The sequence below is a fragment of the Cyclopterus lumpus genome, chromosome 12, assembly GCF_009769545.1.
Source record: "Cyclopterus lumpus isolate fCycLum1 chromosome 12, fCycLum1.pri, whole genome shotgun sequence".
In the NCBI taxonomy this organism is placed as follows: Eukaryota; Metazoa; Chordata; class Actinopteri; order Perciformes; family Cyclopteridae; genus Cyclopterus; species Cyclopterus lumpus.
The window spans coordinates 13,269,737-13,296,300 of record NC_046977.1 but is presented as its reverse complement, the minus strand read 5'-3'; the positions used below and the strand labels follow the sequence as shown (position 1 = coordinate 13,296,300).

General features: G+C 45.7%; 1 protein-coding gene across 1 annotated transcript in view; it reads left to right on the top strand.

Annotated features, from left to right (window-relative positions):
- LOC117740038 (ephrin-A5b-like) overlaps nucleotides 1–26,212 on the top strand; it is a 60,831-nt gene extending 34,619 nt beyond the window's left edge. The window contains 5 exon segments of the mRNA XM_034546159.1: nucleotides 18,504–18,574; nucleotides 18,577–18,795; nucleotides 24,490–24,555; nucleotides 24,667–24,747; nucleotides 25,019–26,212. Coding sequence (XP_034402050.1) covers nucleotides 18,504–18,574; nucleotides 18,577–18,795; nucleotides 24,490–24,555; nucleotides 24,667–24,747; nucleotides 25,019–25,143 — 562 coding nt within the window. The 3' untranslated portion in view covers nucleotides 25,144–26,212.
- Nucleotides 26,213–26,564: the final 352 nt, after the last annotated feature.

Here is a 26,564-nt window from a genome sequence, read left to right as displayed (position 1 = left end):
CTTCCATCTTGTTTGTCCGGCGCTCCGTCTGAGAACAATGAACGCACGCTGACAAGTCTTGTGAGTTAAGCATCGACTCATCACCAGGCGGCATTAAATCGGCATCCATTTGTCTTGACGACCGCCGCAGGGACTTCCTGACAACAGTTTATGCAGAAACATATGGTAAAATATAAACAGGAGCCCTCATGCAATATACAAAGACATGGCAAGACATACTGTACCATGCAGGGTAGACTATACATACACTGCTGCATATAAATATTCAATATTCTGAAACAGCCTGCTTTATTATAGGTTGTATAAACATTACAGTTGTCGGCGGCTGTGAGCTTAAACCGCCCGAAAAGTCCATTATCTCCGCTCCTTCGTCTGTGTGTCTCCTCCCTCCCTCCGCCCTCTTCCTCAGCGATGAAGCCAAGTGAGCACAGCTGGTTTGTGACCCTTCAGTAGGGTCTCTCTTCTAGAATCCCCCCCTGTTTCCTCTGAGCGAGTACTTTGATTTTTAGGCAGTGTGCCGGTGATAGAATTTAGATTTTGTTTACAAGAAAACGTTTTTTTTTTTTTTTTAATACGGCATGCGATAGCACTTTGACGCCATGGGAAAGCCACATCGGTGCCCTCTAGAGAACCAGAGATTCAGTGATGATACGATGACCATATTGATACCGTTTTTATTTTAACAAAGAAATGATGCACTGTTTTTTTTTTTTTTTTTAAAAGAAAGAAAAAAAGAGCGCAGACACAGATTTGACAGGTGAGAAAGGTCAGAAAGCTCATTTGCATTCCCCCTCATGTGCGTCTGAAACCTGCTCCACATCTGCTGCTAAGCTGAAAAGAGCAACGTTGTTCCTTCCAATTAAGAGCCTCCAACACACTGACCGCCGCGCGTCCGTCTACCTGCCGTCGGCTCGGTCCGCCCAGACGTCACCGTTAGTCTGTCTGAGGGAAATGTGGCACAAACAGCCTGATCAATGGAGACTTTATCATTCGGCCTATTACAAGCTGTGTTATCACCGGTAAATTGTGCTTCGTTGTTAGCACTTTTTTTGTTTTTAAAGGAAAACTAGTCGTCAATACACTATTCTATAAATCTTGTAGAATCTGAAACTCTTCGACATCGCACTATAAAACAAACAAAAAACAATCACTGAATGGTTTTGTGTCTTTTTATAGTTGAACGCATACAATGTACAGGACATCTTATGCGCACTAACTCCAGCAAGCACATTTAAGGATGTGAAAACAGTTTCTTTTATATTAAAATCAAATGTTCGCCAGCAAGTTCTTTTTCAATTTTCAAATGACGTTAATATATCCAGGATATAGCATAGAACAGTTACTTTATGGATAGTTTTGAGTCGTTTAGTCGTCGCGCTCCATTGAGTTAAGGCCTTAATGCCTTTGTCGTCTAATTTAGAACAGAAATCCAGACCTGGACTCTTGATGTCGCGGGTTTGAGCTGAAGCGACTTAGTTTTCCCCTCAAGACGCAGCATTTTGGAAATGAACTCGTGAGCACTCCGGCAACAGCCACCGGCCTCCATCCAGACCCGGCTCTTGTCACCTGACACCATCTGCATGCTAACAGGCCTGTGAGAGCCTCTTCAGGCCCGGCCGGCACGCACTGCAGAGCCCTGCTGCCCGGTGACAAGCGTGGGGGGACGAGAGCCAGAAGGCACACAGGAATGCAGCAGACACTCTCTCTGTGTGTGTGTGTGTGTGTGTGTGTGTGTGTGTGTGTGTGTGTGTGTGTGTGTGTGCGTGTGCGTGCGTGCGTGTTTCTCCCATTCCCTTCGCTAGCTCGTTGAGAGCTATTCTTGTTGTTTTCTTAGTTTGTTTGCCTCTAGCTAACCAGCGTCTCTTCGAGAATGTCAACCAGCCTGCTGAAAAAGCCTTTCACTTCCTTTTTATCTCACGCCAGTTGCCCTTTTGCCTCTTCCTCCTTAAGGATATTAATTATTATTTATTACAGAAGGATTTTATTACTGATTAAGTAGTCTAGTGTCACCCGAGTTCATGCCAAAAACACTAGACGTTTAGGGAAGAACCTTTTTGCGAGGAAAACATAATGAAAACCGAATCAAATGGACAGTTCTTGACTATTAGTTTGGTATTAAGTTACGTAAATGTGATTACAGTAGATCCCATTTATACTTTGCGGGTCCATTAGCGTGACTTCAACTTTGTCATCAGAGTCAAAAGCTGTCAAAACCAATTGATTGGACCTGATATAGCCCAGCTCTCCCTGCCATTGAGCTCCTGCTGCTGTAATTATAGATTATAATAATAATATTACAACATATCATACTTGTTGGGGATCAAACATTAAAGTCTTGGACTTATTTTGATTGTAGTCTTGCAGCAACAGACAATAATAGAAGCAGGAAATCAACACAAAAGCAGATGAGATGGACAGTATCATTCCACCATGGACTAGAACAATAATCACACTATTGATCACAGGCCGATACAATTTATTGGACACCTATCGATTGATCAGAAACAGTGACACTAATGTAAAAGCTTTTTTCAATCTCTATTAATAACTACAGTAATGAGCTGTCAAGCTTAATTAAAAAGCAGTTGTTTGTTTTTGTGTGTGTGTATGTGTGTGCGCACTGTCACTCCTCACCTGAGCTCAATCATTCGAGGAGGGTTATGTGGCTTTGAGGCTTTACCTGCTGTGAGAAAAGGCGACCCCGATCAGTCAGCCCGCCCTCGACGGCCGCAGCCTCGGACCGTCTCGGGTCGTCGGAAACCGAACAGGTCCGGGCATGTCACTCTGAAATAAGCCACCTCGCGAGCATGCTGTCGGGCAGGGACACACTGTTTATCCACTGCGTTTCCTGTGACCTCCCACCACCCCGACGCACAAACACACAGCTACTCAAACGCGGAGCCACCTGTGTGTGTCTAGCGGTCATGCCGCAGCAGTTTGCTTTACCTGACTGATGATCGCTCGGGCTGTCGGAGCGGCGGCGAGGCTTTGTGGAGGTGGATTAGTGCGCGGGGCTCGGGTTACTCCCCGGGTTAGGCTCAGCTAGCACCTAATGACAGAGGGAAAAGGTGCACACGGTGACCTTTGGGTGTTAAACTGAGACCTTCTCTCACCTGTGATGACCCCGCTCTGCCACCGGACAGGTCCAATGTGAGAGACGACGTCTCAACTCTCAGCACATAAGCGCTTTCCCCAATGCGAGTGACCTCAAACATCTGCAGTACCGCTACTGTCGGTGGGACAACTCTGAATGGCTCCTCTGCAATGCTCGGCTCAAAAGTAACTAAAAACAGTTGTTTATATCTATTTAAGCAAAAAATATATATAAAGAAGTTTATTTAAACTGAACTCAACGGCTGCTGCCTCGTGGTCGATTACTTAGCTAATTGGTCATTAGGGTCTTCACTCGACGAAGGAACCGGTAGTCTTTTTTTTATGCTCCTTTTAGCTGTTAGTCAATAGTCATTACAGGAAAACTGGGTTTTTAGGGATTGATCTGTGAAATGGGCCGCGACGTAACACTTTACGTGGGATTAATTTCCCGTCATTTCCTGTAAAGGGGAGCTGGTATGGTCCTGTTAGTTATGAGGACGGCTTCCAGAAAAGAGGGCACGGCGCGGCTACGATTAAGACGCTGCACATGCCAAAATAATTAAATACCATTACTTTCTATCGTAACCTAGAGAGTCATAAGTCAGTGCACAGCAGGTCAGCTGAACAAGCAATGATGGGAAATTAGTCTACGGGGAAGCACGCAATTCATTCGTATGAAGTTTAAAGGAATAGATGAATAATGAATGTTAATCTAGATTTGAATGGAGCTTCAGGAGCATTCAGAGGGAGCTGACTTAACCAAAACGGTCTCAACTGTCCCTATTTTACTTATAGTTAGCACCAAATGACACACAGTTGTTTAAGAATATGCATGCAGCAAAGGACAAGGTCAACTGACACACACACACACACATGCACAGAGAGTGGGAGGAACGGGAAGGGGGGGGGGGGGGGGTCTTCATTTTCGTCCCACACCTCCCCAACATTCTCTCAGTCTTGTTTGCACGACAGCTTTCATGTGGAACAACATTTGAGAAAATAGTAGATTTGATAGTTGATAATACTGCCAGAGTTCAGGCAAAATGTACATAAGCCTCAGTGTGTGAATATAACTGGGGTGAGTTATGTTCTCTTTGATATGATTTAGTTTAACCCAGACAGTATTGTGTAGAACAACATCCAAATATGTGTGTCTCTGGGCCTATAATGGCTCTGGTTAGACCGCTCAAAGCCTCCATTTGCATGTAATTGGCTGTTGTGTGGAGGCTAAACACTATCTGAGAAGTGTTGAGCCTGTGAAGTGTTCTGTGTGTGTGTGTGTGTTTGTGTGTGTGTGTGTGTTGACTGTTGGTGGTTCAGAGTGATTTTAAACTCTGGCCCAGTTACCTAAACCATCTCTGTCACCCACACAGACGTTTTCCTTCAGTGGTCGCAGTTCACTTGGCGGTTAATGTCAACCGACTTTACAGGATTATTGCTAACTTCCTGTGGATACCATATGTTTGAGTTTGCTGTGTGTTTCCTGTTGAGGGATATCTCTCAATTTTCCCATTTTTATGATACACTCCTGTCGATTTAAGTCCATTTGAGGACATTTTGGAAGTGCTGTTTTATTATTTAGCCTTATTTTGAAAAGCCTCAGCCTTTAGAAATACAGCCACAGTCTTAATTGAAACTGAAACAAATAAATGCTTCACAAAAGGCGTCAAAAATCGGAGCTATGTTTGAGACACCATGTACGCAAAAGAGATTTTACATTTTCTGCATACATTTTCCAATATGTGCGAGACATTATGATAGGTAATAAAGGTCATTTGCACCGGGCGGCGTTGAATTATGAAGCGCACCCAAAGTCCAGATTGAATGGTCCTTAGAGGTTTTTACGCTGTTCAAAGGGGAGGAATACGTTTGTGTTCAGGGCAAGAGGAGTCAAGTCATGACTGGCTATCACGACACCAGCACTCCACCATGATTGGATTCCACTGAAACGTGATCGCCCGCTTATCGAATTGCTGCCACGCCCCGGTCATATAACGCCCGCGTGGATTCAGCTCAAAAAGCAGAGCTCCGCTAATTGGTGCAGCGATCGAACCTGTGGCTGTTTTCATAACCGAGTGGTCTCTCCCCACCGCTAATCTGCCCGCCCTTCGGGTTCCGACACTGGAGGACAGGAAGGATGTGCATTAAGGGCCGGAGCACTCGCAGTCGTAAAAAAATAATGACAGCGTCTGCCGATGCTGGCGAGCAGCTCCAGTCCAACTGTGGGCCTCCGCCCCATTATGTGAAGACGGCCGCGTGAGTGGTCGTATCTTTTTACAACGCTCCTAATGGTTATGGATGAGAATGATGGCGCACATGATGACGCCGCTCTTTCCACGAGGCGATAATGGCGGCCACATGCCATTTAGGAGAGAGTTTAGTAACGGCAGGGGGAAAAGGGTAGAGGGAGGGGGGGGGGGGTAAAGGGGTCGCATTAAAGCGATTAGAGATGCCGGGTTAAGATGGCAGCCCTGATCGCGGGGTGGAAGGAGAGCAGGCGGAGAGGTGAAGAAGAGGGATAGTGGTGTAAAATGAGCGGAGAGGACGGGTTAAGATGGCAGGTCCGGCCCTGCTTTGCTCTCTCTCTCCCCAGGGCGCAGATGAAAGATGGGAATGCCTGTCATTCAGTGAAGGGGAGTATATTTATCCGATCCTCCTCATTAAAGCGCATCAAAATGTTCCGGTAGAAACCCCAAAATACGTTATAAGAACCTGAAAATGAGGATCATATGTCCCCTTTGATACGGATATTTTTTTTGATAGCAGCCTAATATGTCACAATATGGTCATGTGTGCACTTGACATAAACAAATAATAGTAACATTTATGTTCAAAACCGTGAACAGCGTTTTAAATAATAGTATTTTTTGGCCTCCATTTAGAGCTCCGTTGCCAACTCCTTCTCTCTTCTTTCTTCTTCCTCCCTCTAATCTTCTGACTCACAAAGAAGGGCGGGCGGTGACGGTGTCGCCAGCAACTGTCAAGAGTGAGAAAGAGAGGAGAGAAGTGTCGGAGTTTGAACAGCAGGCTAGTATCTCCACTCCAATAACAATTACATCAAGTGGTGTGTTAAATGAGGTGGCCCACGGTTCAGCGGCTGGGGCTAATCGCTGCAGTCTGCTCCCTAAAACGCAGCGATAATGGCGGGCGGAGGGGAGGATCCGGTTGCCCCGAAATGCCTGATTTAACACAGGTGCTTACTGTACATTTAAAAACAAACACACGCACACAGTGGCGGACAGCGGCTGGGAGGAAGAAAGGTAGAGAGTCAAACACATCTGACTTCAGTGTGTGAGGTGTGGAAGCGAAGACGCCGTCTGCTTGTGTTCTCGGAGATGGAAACCGGCCGGCGGTGAGGTGATCTATCAACAGCGGCTCTATCTCTCCTTTATGGCCCCCTCCATCATCACATCGGAGCGGTAAATCCTTCCTCAAACCGACGTGCAGCTGCTGACATGTGGTTCCCATCTAGTTGGCGATTTCACAACTGGCCTGGATTCAGCCGAGGTGACGCTCACCGCAGGCGGGGAAACGCTTCCCGATAGGCGATCTGGGGTCAGTGGCGAAGTTCAGAGAGAATGGATCTGTGTCAGGTGTGGACACAAGATCGCAGCCTCCATCCTCTTTTTCCTGCACGTGATGCAGATGTGAGTTAATGCGAACATTTTCGACAGGCATGTTTCCGCATGCGAGTGGGTTCGGTTTGCTTCAATGCCGATCAGCTGTTGGATAGCAGCTGGTCATAATTTGTGTTTGGACCCGTCCGCCCTGTCGGACCGGTCGGTTTTCTTCTTCTTGGCCCGGGCCAGATTGCTGCTCTCTGCGGCCTTTTGCTCAGAATAACATGAGCTGTGTCTGCAAAGTGTGTGTGTGTGTGTGTGTGTGTGTGTGTGTGCGCACACATGTGGGCGGATTAATTTGTCTGCGCTGTTATTTATTCAGGGAGGATTTTGTTTTTGTTTTTTTGTTGGCAACGCCCTGTTTTTGGCTCACAAAGTTTGGCTGTTGTGGAGACGATGTTAATGTGGCTAAGCTTTGGGTTTCGAGGCGGATTCTTAATAACAAAATAATCTAATTCATTAAAAAGGGCCAGTTCAACAAATATAAATAAGTTATCTCTTAGTGGTCTATACAGATAGTTTGGGTTTTGTTTCTCCAGGTTTTGAGACTCAATTGCCCCGCCCTAATAGTGGAGGGGGAGGGGGGGGGGATTAAATGTTCTTCAGTAATGCTCAAAACATTTAATTTGAACATTTGAAGCATTGCATGTATCCAGGAACAATGTTACGTTACTTTGCATAATCAGCTGATCATAACAGGTCTGACTGGAACTATTGTCTTCCAAAAAATAGTCCTAATGGAAACTATTGACAGAAGTAATCTGGAACATAATTTGAGTAAAATTACTGCTTTAAGGTACTAAAAGTCTTTTATCTTCTCTTTCTTTGTCAGCATAACTTAATTAATAATAACTTCTGCTACTTTATATATTTGACAAATAAAATCCTTTCGGATTGCGAAAGGGATTCAAGAGGATCACGATTAGATGACTAGATTTATTACTGGATTCATGTGCAATGGAATGAATTAAATGTCAGAACGAAGGCCCCAGAGTGAGTCAGAGTTTGAATCCAATATGGAGGAAGAACAAAAGTGGTAAACTCCTGCTACCTCCATCTGTCTGTCTGTCTGTCTGTCTGTCTGTCTGAGTGTGTGTGCCGGAAATTTTGGAGCCCCTCTCAGCTCCGTTCATGCTCTGTAGCAGTGGGAAACCGTTTTGTATGCATTGAAATATGCCCACTGGAGGTCCCAAAAGACGGGCCATTACCTCACCGACTGTACGCTGCGCTGAATGTGTGAATGAGGAAAACGGCCTCCGCCGGGCGCTGACACTGGAATGCTGGAGCCGGCGTGAATATGAAATACAGCATCTTGTAAAGGTGGAGCGCGTGAATCTGAGCCCCCGGGCTTCTAAAGGTGGCGCGTGTGAATCCGAGCTGGGCCTCTCTTAAGGCGGTATGTGCAGATCTGAGATCTCCGGTTTGCGGGCTGATGGACGAGACTTTGACAGACATTCTGTGTCAAGGGGAAGGGTCCGGGTCGGGGGTGGTGGGGGGTGCTGGTGAGGCCCTGCGGGGGTGGGGGGAGGGCAGATTGAGCGGACCAGGTGGTACGGCTCGGAGCTGGCATGCGGGGCACTCGGAGGGCGCCTCTATGTTTAGCCCTTACATGATATTACATGTGCTGTTTTCTCTGGGCCTGCCGTGGGATGTAAAGGGGACAGAGCTGTGCTCCTAAGTGGTTCACCCTCTGTAGCCTTTTTTACAATGTACATTTCAGACTTCTTTTATTAGATGTATAACATCGGTAGTCGTCTTGCACTAACACTGTGAAACAGAAGTGTATAATAATGTGTTGCTGCTCATCCAAACAACCTCCCACGAGTCACCGCTCTTCCTTTGGTCCAGAGGAACACGCCTGCCAAGTTTGAAGTTGTTCGGTTGAAAAAGACTAATAAATATGTCCCTTGGATCTGCGGCCTTTCTTTATCTTTTCTTGAATGTACCGTTGCGGTGTAACAGTAACACCGCTACGCAGTGTGTGCATAACGCACTTCTAATAAATATGTCCCATAGATCTCAAGAGGTCCCAGTGCGGAGAAAAGAGTCCATTTGAACTAGAATAAGCGTGATACGTCTCGTTTCCTCTGGTATTAATAAATAAAAATAACAAAAACAATGTCGGAATACAGTTTTCTCTGATCTCTTGTCAGGACAACTACGTCTCTCAAAAAGTGTTCTCACCGGGATAATCTCAAGGGACCACCATGACGCGCGAGTCATAGTAATCACTGTAATCATGGGAAAAGCATAGAGGTAAAGAAAAAAAGTGTGGCGGGTAGTCACTTAATTTCGTGTTTTCGTAAATGTTGGATTCCAAAATCAGTTTGGATGTCCTCTTGCTACTTCTTCATCAACAGTATAGCCTCTTAAGAGACTCCATGTTGTCAAACCGTCATGATAGGGGTGACATTTGTCACACAAAAGGTTTTCTTTCTTTTTTTGGATGAGTTTGTCTTCTTTAAGAGCTCCTGCGGGGTTGAGACTTAGTATGTGGTAGTATACTGGGCCATAGAAGTAAACTCACATGCCTCGCAGACACACACACACACACACACACACAGACCTCCTGGCTCTTATACAAGACCTTTGAGAGTTTTAAATCAAGGATGGGCTCTTTCCCACTCCCCTCTTTTACATCCCTCAAATTTTCTCACATCATTTGGGCTTCTTTTTTCACCTCTCTCTCTCTCTCTCTTCTCAGGGCCTTGAACACAACACATTTTCCAAGCCGGAGTTTTTTGCATTTCACCATCTCCCCACAGAACGCCTATTACTCAACCAAGTCAGCTCCACCACACTTTGATGTGTGTGAGACCTCACTGGTGGATAAGTGCTGGTGTTGGTGTGTGTGCATGTGTGTGTGTGTGTGTGCACATGCAGTGGTGGTGGTGTGTGAGAGCTTTGCAGGCTTGTCATGGGCGGGTGATTGAGTCCAGACGTTGTGGGTTCCTCTCTTCGACACCGCCCCCCCTCCCCCAGCTTCACAATTCCCCCGCCTGGTTGTGGGTTCAGAGTGTGTTGGGTCGGGGGCGGAGAGCAATGCCACAGCTCCCTGGGGTGCAGTAAAGTGATAGGGCAGTGCAAAGGGGCTCGGATCGCCCCCGGGGAGGGAGGTCAGGGGTCGGGGTCTCGGCCCTGCCGAGCGAGGATCAGGGCCGCGTTAGTCAAGCACGCTTCAGGTGGGGCCTTCCTGGAGGATTCGCTGCTGCTCAGGCTCGTTGGTGTGTTCCCTCTGAGCCAACGGAGCTTTGTTTTCTGTGACAATTTGGAAAAGAACAAATGTCATTTATAGACTATTAAATATTCTGATGAGTTATCGAAGAAAATCCGTTTGAAGAAAAGATCAGGTTGTGCAATGTTTTATTTTTTTAAATTACCTGAATCTGTTTTGCAGTTTGTGAAATGCCTTTAACAGAATCGGAACTGAAGAATGTAGCTTTGGCCAATATGATGATACAATATTTCATACCTCTAGTTGTATCGGACCATTACACAAAATGTGACTGTGCACTTTAATTTAATTTGCTGCATTATCCAAAAAACTGACATCGCCATCGGTTTGTTTGTTTTTTATCTACTGTTTCTTAAAATAAATTTTTCTAAAAATCCACTGTATCCCAATATTTATTAATTTTGAGAAATGTCATTACCCGAGTTAAACGGTTCTATCTATATCAACCATTCTGATGGGAAAGTAGACTTTCAAACTAATCCATTTAATGAAAGAAAATCGAGTATTTAAAAATAAAAATAAATAGCACAAAAACAGTGATAACGTACAGCCAGCAAGCGAGAGGAGGACAATGGGCAAAGACAGAAGGGATCAAGTTGACTGGAAGACAGACTGTGAATGAAGCATCAAGCATTTCTTCATTTTCCTTCTTTTTTTCCCCCCTTCCTTTTTAAACTTCACCTTCCATCCCTCAGCAGCTCCTAAGATAGACGACAGCGAGGTCAGGCCATCACCTGGGCTCAGACGCTGGCCAAACACTGGCTCTGGGGCTGAATAATGGGGCTGTCACTACCCCCTGACCTCAGCTCAGAGTCTAAAGTGTCAGATCGATATCAGCCGAGCGCGGCGAGCAGCTCGTGTGACGGGAGGCATCCCGGGATGCTCGGCCTCTCCCCGGGGTCACGCCGGCTGTGTGCTCCGCAGGAGCATCCACATTAAGTGAAATAAAGAAATAATAATAATCATTATCTGCATCGCCATGTGCGCATGCAGAGATCTGCAGCATCCCACAGAATGTTCCCATAGTGTCCAAGTCCAGCAGGTGCTGAAGGGAAATGTGTCAGTGGGGGTTATTTTAACAGGAGCCGCTCTGGGCCTCCGGGAGTTATGTGGCATTAGCGTCGGTGGAGGAGTGCGTGTTCTGTGTACGTGTGCGCCTGCGCGTATACACCTGCAGGTACAGACGCTGCATTTGTTAAAGCCACAGATTCTATGAGGGGAACATCGTGTTGCTGTAAACAGGCGTCATGGCAACGCTAAAAAGCAAAGCAGCCATCTTTGGCACAGAGGGGGTGTATGACTCGCTCTGTCAGCCCCTCGGGGTTTTACACTGACTGAATGACGGAGCCCTGCTGGGCGTGTGTTTGTGTGTGTGTGTGTGTGTGTGTGTGTGTGTGTTGACTGACACTAACCCCATGCTGCTGTTGCTGCTTTGACCTTTTTGACACCAGAATAGCATTGTCAGTAATTAACCTGCCTCATCCGTGGAAGACAGGAGGACAGTCTCTTCTCACAATCAGTCTGGAACAAGTCAGGAATATTCATTTTAAAGAAGGGCCACGGCACATAAATCAAGTAACTCACAGTCCTATTTCCTGCTATGTTTTTGTGGAAATAGACAATATGATAGCCGATTGATCTTATTAGTCCAGAAGGAATCAATGACGTAAGTGTGTTCGCTGTTTTTTTGAAAAACATTTTTCACCAACTCTAAAAATGTCGATTAACTTGTCATGGTTAGTAACACTCAGAGTTATTTTCCCATGCTTGCACTGAGGATTTCATAGTGATGTCATCAGGGTAATCTTAAACATTAACTGGGAGCATTGCGTTTGAATGAAATGGGCACATACCAGGCAAATGGGGTCTGATGAAAGAAGGTATTTGGTTGCGGTGTGGGAAATGTCGGCTCCAGTGTTGTGTGGAACTTTACCCATGCGAGGGGCTAAAGAGTCAGGATGCCTCGGCCTCTGCTGCTTCAGTTTTGACCCCTCGTTTTTAAGCTCTTTCTCTTGAATCTGCCAACGCCATGAAACAGGCTCCTGAATCTCTGGAGGACTTCTTTACATGCAGCTTTTCTTTCAAGGGAATTATTTAATAACAATGCAATTAATTTACAGTTCTTTCCAGAAAAAAGTCCTCCTCAGAAGCTAAATTATGGACCCAAAAACAAAAGCCTGAAATAGAGTGTCTGTGTTTAGACAACATTTTACTGATGAGAACTTATTTTTCTACAAAAAAGAAAAGTATTGTTTGTCGGGGTTTTTTTCTCACAGCGACAGCCCAAAGACCGCAGGGCCTGATTTGCAAGAGATTAGAATATACATGACGCTTTACATAACACGGCCTCTGTCTGCGTGGACCAGCCTGGCACACAGTGCGACTGCAGCTGCATTGAAGGGCGAGTTAGCGATTGGCACAGTCAGGACCACCAGGATCCATAAACGAGACCATCCGCTCTCATTCTTCCTGTCTATGCGTCTCCCTCTTCAGCCTCTGTTTTATTTTGTAATTACCCGAGGTGCCTTCCCACAAGCAGCAATGTGTTTTCAATCTGAGGCCAATTATTCACCTCCCCTGGTTGTGTTCCGAGCTGAGAAAAAAAAAAAAACACACAGAAACAGAAAACTGTCTATACTTTACAGGCTCTACCTACCCCCCCCCCCCCACCCCCATGTCTCTGCTGTCAACACCCGGTCGGACCGAGCCCCCTGGCAGACGCATGATGTGTTTAAATACATTCTGCGTGTATCTGTGCGTTCGGAAGTCCACCGACAGATGTGTATATAATTAGCCAAACTAAGTAATAATGGCTTTTAACTTCCCAGCGGCGAACCGGCTATGAATGATGCGACAGGTGGAGGGAGGGCGATCGAGACCCCCCCCCCCCCCCCAACCCCGAGGGCAATGGGATGGATGACCCCATCTGGTGACATCACGTCACATGACCAGGGGGCAGGGATTACCCCTTGTTGGCCCCCTAAAGAGTTCCCCCTTGAGGCTATAATTAGGAACTACAGAAAAGAGGGTTCCAGGTTTTGTGGAGGAGTAAATTGAGAGACTGGATATAGAAGCAGCGTGACGTCTGTGGCTTGTTCTCGTGTCTTTTAGTGCAGACATTACGAGTGTGTGTGTGTTAGGACAGGAGCTTCATGTGTTTCTGTGGCCTGAAAGCATCTCCTCTCCTCTCTCTTTGTGGAGTCGCTCTGGGAAGCTGCCCCTCGTCTGACCCAAGTGTGTTCATAAGGAAAACAACAGGAGGGCTTTATCCTCTTCTCCTCCTCCCTTTTACTTTCTCTCCACATTCTTTTTCTTCCTCATCACTTTCTTTGCTGCCCTCCTCCCTGCCCTCTTCTTTCCTCACTTCCTTCCCTCCCTACTCTTTGGTTTCCTCTCCGCCTCTCCTTCTCGCTTCTCGTTCTCTGCTTCCTTCTCTTCCCTGGCTTCTCTCCTTTTTGTTCACTTTTTTACTTTCTCCACCTTTCCCCCTCTCCTACTCCTCATTCCTGTTATTTATGTTCCCCTCCTACTGTTTTCCACCATCTTGTCACCACTTACAATCTTCCCTTTGTGTTCTCCCTCCTACCACACGGGGACGTAGAGCTGCCATTGTGTTCAAGTCTGCTGTATCTTTTTGTGGGGGGAGGGATTTGGGCTTTTCAGCACATCTGCGGGAATCTACAGTTTTGCCTAAGTATTACTCTTTATAATATTCAAATATGACCACACCAAAGGCAGCAAAATAACCTAAATAGAAAGGACAACTTTTAAATAATGAAATAATGTGTGTGTGATTATTTGTGGATAAATGACAAATCAGTTGTAATGGAGACGGTGTGAATTATAATGAGAAAGATTACAACTCCCACAAATAAATACACAAAGAATTCATTATTTCTACAGATTTGTTTATTGTATGGTCAAAATGGACAGGAATTCTAATCTCTGTAATCTGGTACTAAATAGAGACCAACTAGAGACACGGTTCAGGGGAGGTTCAAGGGTCTTGAATTAAATGTCTTTCTTTCTTCTTCCACTTTTCCTCTATACTTCTCTCCTTCTGCTGCCTATTACTTTACCCCGTGTCCACTACATCCTTCTCGTCCACTCTCCTTCCCCCTTTCTCTCCGTAGTGGCTCTGCCCATACCTTACCTGTGTCAGGCCAGAGAGTGACAATAACACAGCAGAAGGGGATGAAGAAAGCAAACAAGCTGGGGGGTTTGTTGAAAAGAGGGATTATCCATAGATGTGTGCTTTGTTAAGAGCTCCAGTTACTGATTCATTGATAAGCCCCTCCAACTGGCCGCGAGTAATTCAGCCAATCGGGGATCATTAATCCGCAAGACAAATGGATTGAGGTGCTTTTTGTTAATGGCTCATTATGACACATTTCAAACTGCTGAACCGTGGTCTTGTTTGTTGGCCTGATTGTTCTTTCTGCCTCCTGCCATCAACTTCCCCCCCCCCCAACCCGAACCCTCGATCAGCTTTCAGCACGTCCTGCTGCTCAGAGCGACGCCAAAAGGAAAACACAACTGTTGAAATTGCCTCGATCAGCCCCGTGAAGGCTTAATGACTCACTAAATAGCCTGTAACAACAAAGGCATTTTCGAGAAAGCTGATGAATAAACCTCCGCTGGTAATGGAAGTGAAGAAACCCTGTTGCTGAGGCCTGCGAACACTGCCGACAGTCTACGGCTCAGTAAATTAAATGAAAGGTTTCTCACGCTTCGGGCCAGCCCACAGACGGGGGTTAACAGATGCTCCCAGAGTCTCAGGGTACAGATAGCAGAGATCACAGTAGAGATCAACAGGAGAAAGTCTCTGGTTTGAGGCCCCTCAGAAGAAGAAACGAGAAGACACTGAGAGATGAAATGTCATCTTATCCGACCACATCTTGAGCCGGCCTGTGTGTTTATAGCTCCGTGTCTTATCAATATTTTATTGCCGCTACTCAAAAACATCTATACAGCAAACATCTGGCCAACATCTGTCTCGTGTGTTGGCGCTCTCGCTGCTCTCAAAACTGTGCGTTTTATAGTCTTTTGTAACAAACACCTTCGGCCCACATTTCTAGATTTAGGTTGTACATGTGTTTGGCCACATTTGAGCCTCCTCAGAACTGCCATCCAAATGCCTCTCTGGTGAAGCGATCGTAAATGGATGGGGAATATAAATATGCCTTCAAGGCAAGAATGAGAAAGCGATCGCCACAGCTATATTTGCAGGCAGAGAGGGATGCACTGATTCTACACAGACACGTCGCCCTCAGCTAAAGCTGTGACCTCTGCCCCCAGTTGGCTGAGCAATACTTGTGTTTTGTTTTTCTATTGTTATTCTTTCCCTTAAACCCCACTTACACATCCTCGTCCCTGGCTGCAGTCCACAAAGGCTTTTTTCTCATCACTACATATTGTTTCTATATTTTGTACCCCCTAGGAATGTGTAGGTATTGGTCTTTTGTGGCAGGGAGGTTCAGTTAAAGCATGAGTGGGGACATACTGTCCATATGGGTATCTTGATTTATAATGTCGCATTATGAAAGTATGTGTAGCTGCAACTATTGTTTTTCAATCATAAATGGGCTGCATGCGCACATTAGTTTGAGAAGTTATTGTGAATCTTGCATACGCAACAGGTGCAGAAGCCTAACTCAACAGAATTATAATCAACTAACTCACCAACGTATCCACCAATTCCATCCAGCGATGTTGTTGAACTATAAACTGGAAATACCAACAATGTATTGTTAAATAATAATATTTTTTTCCTGATCTTCTATTTGCTCATTTCCTGAGTAATAAAGAGCACACTGTGCTCAGAGGACTGAGAATTACAATGACAATCCAAGAGCAACTTTCAGAACGTCTCCGGAAGGACCCCAGAGGTCACTGTCAATCATTTTATGGGAACCTTTCTTTGGATGAATGTACTTCCAATGAGCTACATAATTATGAAAACTTCGATCTAAATCTCTGCTCTGAAGCGTAGAATGAAATCCAATCAGAAGTGGAGAGTGGATGTTGAAGCCAAGTCCAGATCTGGATGCATCTGAATACAAGTATTCAGGGTTCAACATCATTTTTTTCCCACCTCTCTCGCACAAAGACTTTAGTTACAAACTCTTCGTAATCCTGTCTAATCTGAAATGCTACTCCTGGGTGACATTTGATTGACAGCTACTGACACTTGTGTGGTTGAAACTAACATTTAAGGCTTAGTAAAAACACCGGGGGGACCAAGCAGGCTACCCCACAGTGCTTCTGGCTGGGGACATGATACTGTGGAGCCGGTTGACCCCTGGTAGTCATAATATCAGCGAGCAGCTCTGAAACTGGAGGCTGAGGGAGGCCATGCTGTGCCTGCCTGGAGCCAAAGCGCCCAGCTGGTGCTGATGGGGAAAAAAGGGAAAGGAGAAAAAAAAAGAAAACCGGAGGAGAAAACCAGGGCTTTGGTTTCACGTTTGACCAGACTATAATTAGAGAGAAAAAGATTACAATATGGCTGCCAATGCCATGAGACACCCACACGCCCCGTTATCCGGCGTGCACACACGCCATCCGCTCGTTTGTGGCAAACCCAGTAGGACGACCACTAATCCCGCGGCACATTTACAATCTGTGTAACAACAACATGATACCCCCAGCAGGCCGCGACGAGCGCACCTCCCTTCACTCCGCTCATGCCCGCCCACCCAAAAACCCAGTCATGTACATACGTGTCAGCAGCAACAGCTGAATCTCCCTCCCTCCCTCCCATCCTCCCCGTCTCACCTGGCCTCAGATCAGCTGACTGGTGCTGCCATTTCCTTTTGGCCAGGAGCAGGAGTATGCGTAAAGTCTGATCCAGAATCCAGCGAGGCCCGATGGACAGTAACGTGGAGGTAAAAACTCGGTATCTGGCCCGTCTCCCCCGACGGCCCTCGCTGTGTCAATGAACAGAGGTGGAGCATTGAAGACATCCGCAGTATGTCAGTGATACTGAACCGCGGGCCATTAGCAGCTGTAGAGACACAACCAGTCGGCCAAGCGTAATCCGTCCGCGCTAAAAGCCTCAGAAATGCAACCTTATACGGCGCCTATGGGAATATGCGTTTCCAATCACTCTCCTCAGGAATGAATACCTGGCATATCTCGCCGCTGCACTTTTCTCTCACCCTACCCCCCGCCCCCCCCACTACTCCCTCTGAACTTGTGTGTCCACTCAGTTTACAGTAAACACCAGGCGAAAAAAATCCCGGGGGCCGTCTCAAGGCGATGCTTGAGAACGGGCCTCTTTTTCCCAGACCCGGAGATTCCACGAGGGGCTTCTACATCAAGCTGTCATATCAGGCTAATGAAAATCTCATTCTACAGGGGCATCCTCTTAACGCTGCTAAAAGCACACGCTAACCAGGGGATTAGCCCTGTAACGCTAGGGGACTTTAATTTCAGCACCAGCATAAGTCATCGCTGCCGAGCACCAACATTGATATATGGCTTAGAGCTGACGGGCTTGAGGTTTCTGCCGGTGGCGAGTGTGTGTAGCAGGATGGGGAGGGGGATTCGGTTGAGTCTCACAAGAGGCTCGCGAAGATTGACACTGACATGATGAGATCTTGTAAACAGAACCAGAGCTGGAGAATGTCTTATTCACAGTCCGGCCTGAGTTTCCGAGCACCTTTGGGAACGTTTCCTTCAGCTGCGGCCTCGCTGAGATACCCAAAGTATCAGCTCTTGTCATCAGGTGCTGGAGCACTCGGAAACCCTTTTGAGGATGTGTCATCAAGAGCGAGATGGGGAGAGACTCCCCAAACAAATCAATGAGTAACCATCCGCCCACTTAAGCAACTGCTGCCAATGTACCCTTGAGCGAATCCCCTGCTTCGGGGGGGGGGGGGGGGATCTTGAATGTTAGCCGTCTACACAACAAAGCAGGCTGCAGCAGAGAAAACAGGCGTGCTCAGCGTATTTTCATTAGGTTAATAAATCATTACAAAGGTCAAGTTCAGAGATCGCATGGGAATTATCATTGCATACATAAACATACAGAACGATCACCTCACCAATAACAGATTAATCATGGTATTATTATTGCTGATGTACAGAAAAGTGCCTTCACTGTGGATTGGAAACGGTTTAATCCCGTCATGTAGGCTCACATGCTTCTTTGAACGGCCCATTAATAAAATCACGTTTGCATTAACAGAGCTGCAGACACAGCGGGCCTCAAGCTACAAACACATTCGTTCTTAAGTGGCACACACTCGTATGAGCCTGAGGAAGTTAAGATAGGAATGTTTACGTCCACATTGTTTTTTTTGTTTCTCATTGCTGCGTTTCTTGGACCCACCTGTCAATCAGGGGAACAGTGTGAAACCATTGGCAGGAACATGTCTCGTGCCCCCTTGTGCAAATGTAATTTTAACAGTCAGTAATCAAACTCCTGAAGGACTGTGAATTCCTTATGAAGATGTGACCCAGAAAATACTTGAAAACTGTACGCAGATGTTATGTTTTTTGCTTTACAAACCCCATATTCATATTTGCCTCTTTTCAATCTCTCCGTTCTCCAGGTTTTACCGTGGCGATTACCACATCGACGTCTGCATCAACGACTACCTCGACGTCTACTGTCCGCACTACGTCGCCCGGTCTCTGATGACCGGGCCGAGCGCTACATCCTCTACATGGTGAACTACGATGGCTACAGCTCGTGCGACCACACCGCCAAGGGCTTCAAGCGCTGGGAGTGCAACAGGCCTCTGTCGCCCAACGGGCCGCTGAAGTTCTCCGAGAAGTTCCAGCTCTTCACTCCCTTCTCCTTGGGCTTTGAGTTTCGCCCGGGCAGAGAGTACTATTACATCTGTGAGTACTCTTGTCTTTTATTTACAGACAATACTGTATTTTTGCCATACTTTTGCAGAGTGAGAGGTCACTTATTTGTACACCTTTTTCTTGTATGGCTGCTTGTGTTGAAACACCATTTATCATGTGACAACGGTGGCTTCTCCTATTAATGAAACAATGTTATATTACTCAAAGGGAATTATTACTGGAAAAGTCATATGTATGATACCCAACTTTAACTGGGAGTTAAATCAGAATATCAATATGGATTTCATTTTGGGAGCTTGCAAAAAGACAGCAGCAATGTTGTGTTGTTGCACAAGTCCTTGGAATGAGCACCGAGCCCAAACACAAGCCAGAGGGAGCAAAACATCTCCACTGTCGAGGTCTTGTCTGAAGTGTCTCTTGTTGAGGACTGGCAGAGCTCAGTTTTCCCCCTCCTCGTGAGAAGACTCGGGAAAACAAACAGCTGGGAAGTCTTGTGTTTTCATAAGTGAAGTCAGAGCCCTACAGCAGCAGAAGAGAGGGACTAAAGGAGGTACGGTGCTCTCCATGGTAGATTGTTGCTATTTAGCAGACACCGGTCAGAGGAACTTTATAGTAGGAATTGCAAAAGTCATGAAAGACAACCTTGGCATTACAAACAAAGGAAAAATATGTAGATATCAAATCCAAAAAGGGACACACGGTCATTGCAGCATTAGTGGAACATTTTTGGCCTCACTTCCTGACCCAGAAGAGGTTTTTTGAAGACTTCCTGAAACTTTGAGACTGGTCAGATGAGTTGTATCTTTGCAACCTCTACTAGATGCTAAAATTAAAGTTCATTGGGTGTTTGATGAAGCTCGAGCGTAGTTTAAGATCACATGGAGTTTTTTTGAAGTAGTAAAATTGATCGAATATCAGTCGTTAAAGAATTTGTTCTCCTGATGTCTTTCAACACTTTCTGGTCTTGGCCGGTGCTGCGAGCTTCTGGGATCACACAATCGTAAAAAGATACTCCTTATACGAGTGAGAACACATCTAAAGCTTTATTTATGTTGCAGTTTTTTGTATTGTGATGTATTGCCCTTCCCTCGATGTTTCCGTTGGCTCGTCTACTCGACTCCATTGCATAAACATGACTGTAATGTTTAGGGGAATTGTGGTGTGCTAGCCGTGCCACAGAATTGTTGATGCGTTTGCAATTTCTTGGACGTCGATAAGAAAAATCCTTGATTGCTTAATTGTGCTTCTTTTCTTCAGTCGGCTCTATTTGATGTGAAACTGAGTGGCGATGTTCTCGTAATATTTGATGATGATTGATCACCCAGAGAGAAAAAGAGGGAGAGAGACAGTCCTTCTGGCTTTGAGCAGTTTTGGGCCATATGGACCATCTTGTGCTGACTCAGATTAATGACTCATCCATCAGCTCCTTGTTCACTAAAGACACTTGTCTTCCCTCTGGGAACTCGTGATGCAAGCAAGGGAAGAAATATCAAAAGACACCCGAGAGTCCTCATACCTAACCTTATAGTCAGAACATTTCACGTGTTACCCAGATAGAAGAGCTTGTTTTAATAATGAAATCTGATTCCCTCCACATAGAATACAGGTTAATCTGAATCATGTAACAATACCATTGATTTATGTTGTGGCCAATAGCTATATTTATATTTCAATTACAATTTTGGAGAAATCATGTTTTCTAGTCTAACTACTACAATGCCCATGAGCCTGTAGTCATTTGATCCTTTCTTGGTGTAGAAATATCGATGAGTGCAGCTTTAAGTTGCCGAATGTGTGTAATCGTTAGCTTTAGCAAGCAGTCAGCGGTGAATCGACAGAATTTCAGGCTACATTAACCGTTTTAATGTCCACAGATAGGCGTGTACATTTGACTTTATCAAACAACAAGATATTTTCCAATACAGTTGCCCAAGACTTTCATAGTCGTCCCTTTTGTCTGTGAGAAAACAAGTATTGCTGTCACACATGAAACTCATATTTTGGATGCATCCTTGTTTGTTTGTTTTCTACATCATCCACATCCGGGGATGCTGGTTGCGTTACACAAAACTGTGTTTGGGTGTTGCTGTCAAACCACATGTTGACTGCTTTAACAAAGCCTACCAATAGCTGATAGTCAATACCAGTGTTGTACATATAATATGGTTTTGGAATCTCTAAGTGGGCATGTAAATGACACATTGAAGGGGAGATTTATGTCTGCTTGTCTCAATGGAGACAGACACTCCTTTGTCCTCCTCCATGGTGATCATCACCCACCCCAGGCAGGAGGAGGAGAGACGTCAAACAGACACCTGCAGTTGGCTGAGGGGCTGCCGTCTGGCAGACAGACGAACACCCAGAGGAAAAGCCGCCCCCGGTGTGGGATCAGTATTGCGGCTGGTCCGAGATGGTCAAAGGTCACCGAGATGACGACCAGGTCTGCGCCGCGAGCTTCTCGTGGTCTCAGAGGGCGGCATGTTTTTCTAATAGAGCCTCAGCGGAGCGGGGAAAGCCTGATCCTAATCTCAGGGGATAGAAATCCAATTTTCAGAGGAGACAGTTGAGAGTCTGGCTCTCCCTGTGTGAGAGAGATGACTGTCTCCCTGTAAAGCCCTCGCGCTTCAAACGCCCGGGTCCCGCTCCGTACAGCCAGTGCAGATCTACATCGATAATGACATGAACTCCCCCCCCCCAGCACAGGGCCCCAACAGTTTCCCTGTAGCTTCTCGGGGCTGAAGCAGAGACACAAGGGCTTTGTTCCCAAGATAAACCAATCATCACAAAAACAACATCTGATCCCTCAGTATTTATATCAGGATCCGTCTAATTCACCACAGTCACACCGAAGCCGGGCCTTACACAGGCATCCCAGCCTGTTCAGGAATCTAGGATGTGCGTTGCCAGGCCCGAAAGTGCGATCGCGACGATCACGCGTGCCCGCGGCACATGACGGAACGTGTAAACATGTGTCTGAGCGTGTGAACGAGAGGTTTACCATCCTCTCGGCGAGGCGGCGGCGGCGGCCGGGTGACCTGACTAACGCGGGGTCTCGAGTTGCAGTCAGAGCTGGAGTTACAATCACGGGGAAGCACGGCTGCGTTGCTCGAGGACAGAAAAGCCAGACTCTGACCTCAGTGGCAGACATGAGAGAAAGGAAGAGAGACAGTCGGGTAATTGTGTGCGAGTTGGAATCTGCGAGGGGATTGTGGTATGAGAGGAGAGAGAGAAGAGAGAGATAGGGTGAGAAAGTGAGATGAGAGGAAGACGGTGCGACACAATGTCAGAGAAAGATTAAAAACGAGAGTGAGTAACAGAAAAACAAAAAGATCTTCCACAGTGTTTCACAGCTGCAACTCGGGACGTTTTAATTAAACGGACAACATGTTTTGGAGGATGAAGAATGATCTTCCACAGGCTCCTTAAACAATCAGATCTTTAAAAGTGACTTAAATAATCCAAATCACTGAAAAGATAAGTCATTGCGAGAAAGTCTGCTTGGGGTGGACGGCTGGGTCAAACAAACACGGGACTTGTGAGCGTGTTGGAAATGTATAATGACCACACGCGCCTGAAGAAATGATTGGCAAAAGTACAAAAACACAGCCAAGTGTGCAACTGTCTCCACATTAAAACTCATCAATGCACTAACAAGCTGCCCATGGCACACGAGAGATAATGCATGACGAAGTCTCCCGATATACGACTCCCCAGGGTGCATTATCCTGCTTATAGCATGGTTAATTACCAAAATAAAACAAGGGAGGTTGTGTTTTATTGAAAATCTGTGTGTGTTTTTTTTACACTTTTAATTTGGCCTTTTTAACCATCTGAAAAACAACTGCAGCTGCTGTTACTGCTGATGCGTTGCGTCTTTTTTGCAGCACAGCCTGCTTCCTTCTAACATCTGTAGACAGTCTGTTTAATTGCAATGTAGTGGGAGACATATGTATGGTTGCTCTGGTTACTCGCAGTTTAATACATCTTGCTCATTGATGTAGTGACTGCGTTAGTGCTCAAATGATCAACTGATTCTATTTTCACATTTTATAAACTAAAAGATGAATCATTTAAATGTCACATAATCAAGTTTAAACCCTAATCTGAATATCTGAGTAAGATTGGGGGAAAAAAAGAAAACTACCTCCAAGATTTTTTGTCCTACAATGTGTCTTAATATAAATCCGTCCCCCGAGACGTCCGTGCAAGACTGCAGAAGTAGACTTTTTATAGCAGTCGAAGGGAGTGAGAGATAAATAACGGCAGCCAAGGAAGCAGAAGCACAAGAGGCATAAAGAAAGACAAAGATGGTGGTTTTGGCCGGTCGGTTCAGAGACGGAATCTGACACGGTGACTTCTCCCTGTCTGTTGCAGCCACCTCCGGAGCGTGAGGTAAGTTACTCGATACCCGCTGACACAGACAGAAGCGGCCGTGATTGACACCGACTCTCTCGTCGCTCCTTTATTTCCTCTCTTCTGCTGCTTCACTTCCAATATTCCTCTCATGGTGAAGTTATAAAAATGATTTAAAAAAAAAAAAATGTTATCTCCTCTCGCAGCCGCGCTCGGCATCTGATAAAGTGCCTTTTGAAATGAGAGCCGGAGTCTTCTGCGACAGTGGAAACACTGACATGGTTTGCTTTTATCAGGGATCCATCGCACGCGGCCAGAATCCATCACACGAAGTGTCTGTGTGGAAGGATAGAGGAGTGTCCGTGGACAAACTATGGACACGACTGATGCACACACGGTCTCCCTTAAAAGCAGTTTGAGGGACTCTGCAATGGCTGCCGGGGGGGATCACAGAGGTCAAGGTCAAAGTATCGAGGCCCTGGAGGAGAAGTGGAGAAAAAAAAGAAAAAGGAGAACACCTGAAGTGGGATAAACTTAAGGTCAGACAAGGCATAAAAATGTTTTGGACAACAGCGCACATGGGAGACGCAGTCATTGGTCACAGCTGGAGACGCGCTATTAGCGCCTCTGCAACACTCAAAACTCATTTGTTTTGTTAGCTCGGCAAAACAATCGCAGCAAGTTTTTAATCTTTTTAATCTCTGCCTTTCTCAGGAAACAGACAAAAAGAGATTTTGCAGGTGGGCATAACAGCATGTCACTCATCTGCAGAAATGACTGCCCCTGGATGAATTAGACTTACAAGGGTGACGTCGAGTTGTTTCACATCAGAACATATGGAGCAGAAAGGCATTCACGTCACGATGAGAGGGGAGTACAGAAGCAGAGATGAAGCGCTGTAGAAGTGTATAAGACAATAAAGGTTCGGCTGGAATCGGACTACGCCATATTGTTGCCTTTTTGAGATGCTGATTGGGTGATCGTGGGGTCTCGTCTTGGCTGAGAGACACAACGAACATAGACCGGTTCGAGGTCCAACATGTTGCCTTCATGACGTTCATTATGCACACTCTGTAGTTAAGAAGGCCCGAATGGTCATTATTTTTAGGAAAAGTTCAAATGTTGCCCGCGTCAAATGTTAAATGTCTAAACGCAAGCAGCTGTACTGAAAAAGGTGATACGGCTAAATACCATTAAAGAGGTTTCCTGTTCCAGTTTCATTTGTTCTAACAAAACCGTTTTGTTTCCATAAAATGAATGTCATTGAGTGAAATACGACAACTGCCGCCGTGCATCATAATCACACAACCCGAGAGACAAAGGGAGGTTTTGGGCAACATGTTGACGGCGTTTTGTGCGATGTCTCCACAGCCTCCATCACCGACGACAAGGGGAGAAGGAGCTGCCTTCGACTCAAAGTCTTCGTCAGGCCTCAAAGTGAGTCGCACATTGTTCAGTGTAGGCCTTGTGATCGGGGCCGTGTACGACTGACGTTCCAGTTCCCTAATCTTCATATCCTCTCTCTCTCTCTCTCTTTGTTTTTCAAAGACAATTGTGTGAAAAGCCCGGGCACCGTGCAGGAAGGGGTCGATTTTGACGACAACAGTCCAAACTCCCTAGAACCCAGAGGTCGGTGGGAATGCACAGTACATGGTGTTAACGTGTGTGTGTGTGTGCGTGTGTGTGTGTGTTAACAACACTGTGCTGACAATATTCTTTTATTTTCCTTGAATTTGATCCGCCACCATTCGTGAATTGAGACGCACACTCTACTGTTAGCATATGATCACGTCATTATGCATTTATAAAAATGACCATTTTGATTGCATGTATATGATCCGCAGATGTACGGCAGACCGTTATTTAAAACAGCTTTTGATTTCCAATTCTTTCCCTTCAGACGGCATCGGCCACGAGTCACCAGAGCCGGCTCGAAGGGACGTAAACTCCGCCGGTCGGCGCAGCAGTTCGGCCCTCCTGCTCAGCTCCGCCCTCATACTCTTGGCTGCCATCTTGTCTTTATAGCGCCCAGTCTGAGGAGTCCCCCAGGAACGGACTGTCCTGATTGGACCAGAGGCCACCCTACCCTGCAACCCACCCCCCCTCAAGGAGCACTTTTTGAAATAATAATACAAAATAAAAAAAACACACTGACAATCTCTCTCTCTCGGTGAGCAGAGAGAGGGAGGGACTTCGACGCCGAAGCCTTTGTTGTTTTTTGGACTCGACAACTAGAGTGATTCTTGACTTTTTGATGGGTGCCGACGGCCGAGGCGCCCCGAGGTTAAAAGAGGCGCAGTCTCTCACCCGTTGGCCGATATTAAAGACGAGCACACGTACATGCTTTCAAACATATACACGCGCAGAACACAAACTACACAGCCAGTGAGTACTCTCTTCAGCTTGAATGGCAAAGAAGCACAGCAGGATCCCTCAAAAGTTTACAGACTTTTAACTTTTTTTAAATTTTTTTTTAAGTTTAGGACGACATCACGTAACCCCCGACATGCAACAAGATTTTTAAAAAAATTCACGTCAAAGTGAAAGAAGGTTTTTGCAGAATACCCGGGAGCAACGCGTCACATACAGGCCGACGGAAATACAAAAAGAAAGGAGATGGATGTTGTCACTAAGAGATGGTTGCCGAGGGCGTGGGCCTTTGATGACTTAACCTTCCTCTCAGGTTATAAAGCAGTCGGATGTTGAGAGTAAAGAAGTTTATAGAAGCACTCATCTTTTAGTGTTTGGATAGGGCCGAATTAATGATCGATTAATAGTGTTTGTTTCTGTTTTAGTTTTTTTTTTTACAATTCACCTAATTCAATTGTAGCAGCCAACACGGGTGTACAGTAAAATATTTGAAGTGGATATGGTATTTTGCCAGGCAAAATGTATTTTCCTATTTATTGTGAAGTCCTCGTGCTTTTTTTCTGTTCTGGTTTAGTCTGAGTACATTAGAAAGGCAATAAAAAAAATTAAAAAAAACAACCACACTTACCCATTAAGTTAGTTCACATTACACCGTTGTTTTGATACAATCAAACAAAAAAAACACTGAGAACGGTCTATGTATCTGTTTTGGATTGATCGCTGATGTGTTCTTTTAATCGTTTTTAACAAAGTCCAGGAAGAAAACGAAAAGAAAGAAAAAAAGAAGGAAAACAAAACGAGTCTGATGTGCTATCAGGGTGTAGTAATCGTAGAATACTTCTGTTTCGATTATGTCATTAAAAATGTCACAAATGTAGTTTTACTCTTTACACTATTGCTTTTGTGAATCACTGTCATAACACAATGAAACTATTGTATATAGAGACTAATGTCCTACAAAGTTCAGGGATGTGTCCATGCCTACCATGAGGTCTTCTTTCGGGGTGATTCGGTTGCCCTCTTTGATGTAGTGTAAAGTGGCGTCTGTACAGAAAATACTCCGGGGGCACCCTCAC